General features: G+C 67.7%; 1 protein-coding gene across 1 annotated transcript in view; it reads right to left on the bottom strand.

The window, feature by feature from the left end:
• Positions 1–38: 38 nt before the first annotated feature.
• LOC104515122 (putative E3 ubiquitin-protein ligase SH3RF2) overlaps positions 39–375 on the bottom strand; it is a gene marked incomplete at its 3' end in the record, with an annotated part of 24,968 nt that continues 24,631 nt past the window's right edge. The window contains exon 7 of the mRNA XM_010158978.1: positions 39–207. Coding sequence (XP_010157280.1) covers positions 39–207 — 169 coding nt within the window. The remainder of the gene's footprint in view (positions 208–375) is intronic.

A 375-nucleotide genomic window follows, 5' to 3' on the forward strand; every position in this document is an offset into this window, starting at 1 on the left:
CTGTGAGCGCGGTCGAGGCCTCGGGGGAGAAGCTTTGCCTCATTCCTGCCTCCACGCCAGCTCCTGGAGGGATGTTGTGGAGCTGGGGGCTGGCGGGCTGGTAGAGCTGGAACTGCTGAGGCCGGAGCGCAGCCGCGAGAGGACGCCTGAGGGAGCCGGCAACCTGCACGGGGGTCCCCACCTGCCCCGGCCTCTGCAGGGACCCATCTGGGGAGCAAGAACCGGTGGAAGGAGGTGAGTCAGCCGGAATCCCAAATGGCACGGAGAAGGCAAAGAGGCAGCAGCGAGCAGTGGGTACAGCCCCACTCCCAGGGATGTGTGGGGCTGTAGCATGGAGTCCCTGGGCGCGCTGGGCCTGGCGTGCGGTAACGCTGG

Source organism: Eurypyga helias, unplaced genomic scaffold, assembly GCF_000690775.1.
Source record: "Eurypyga helias isolate BGI_N326 unplaced genomic scaffold, ASM69077v1 scaffold23849, whole genome shotgun sequence".
Classification (NCBI taxonomy): Eukaryota; Metazoa; Chordata; class Aves; order Eurypygiformes; family Eurypygidae; genus Eurypyga; species Eurypyga helias.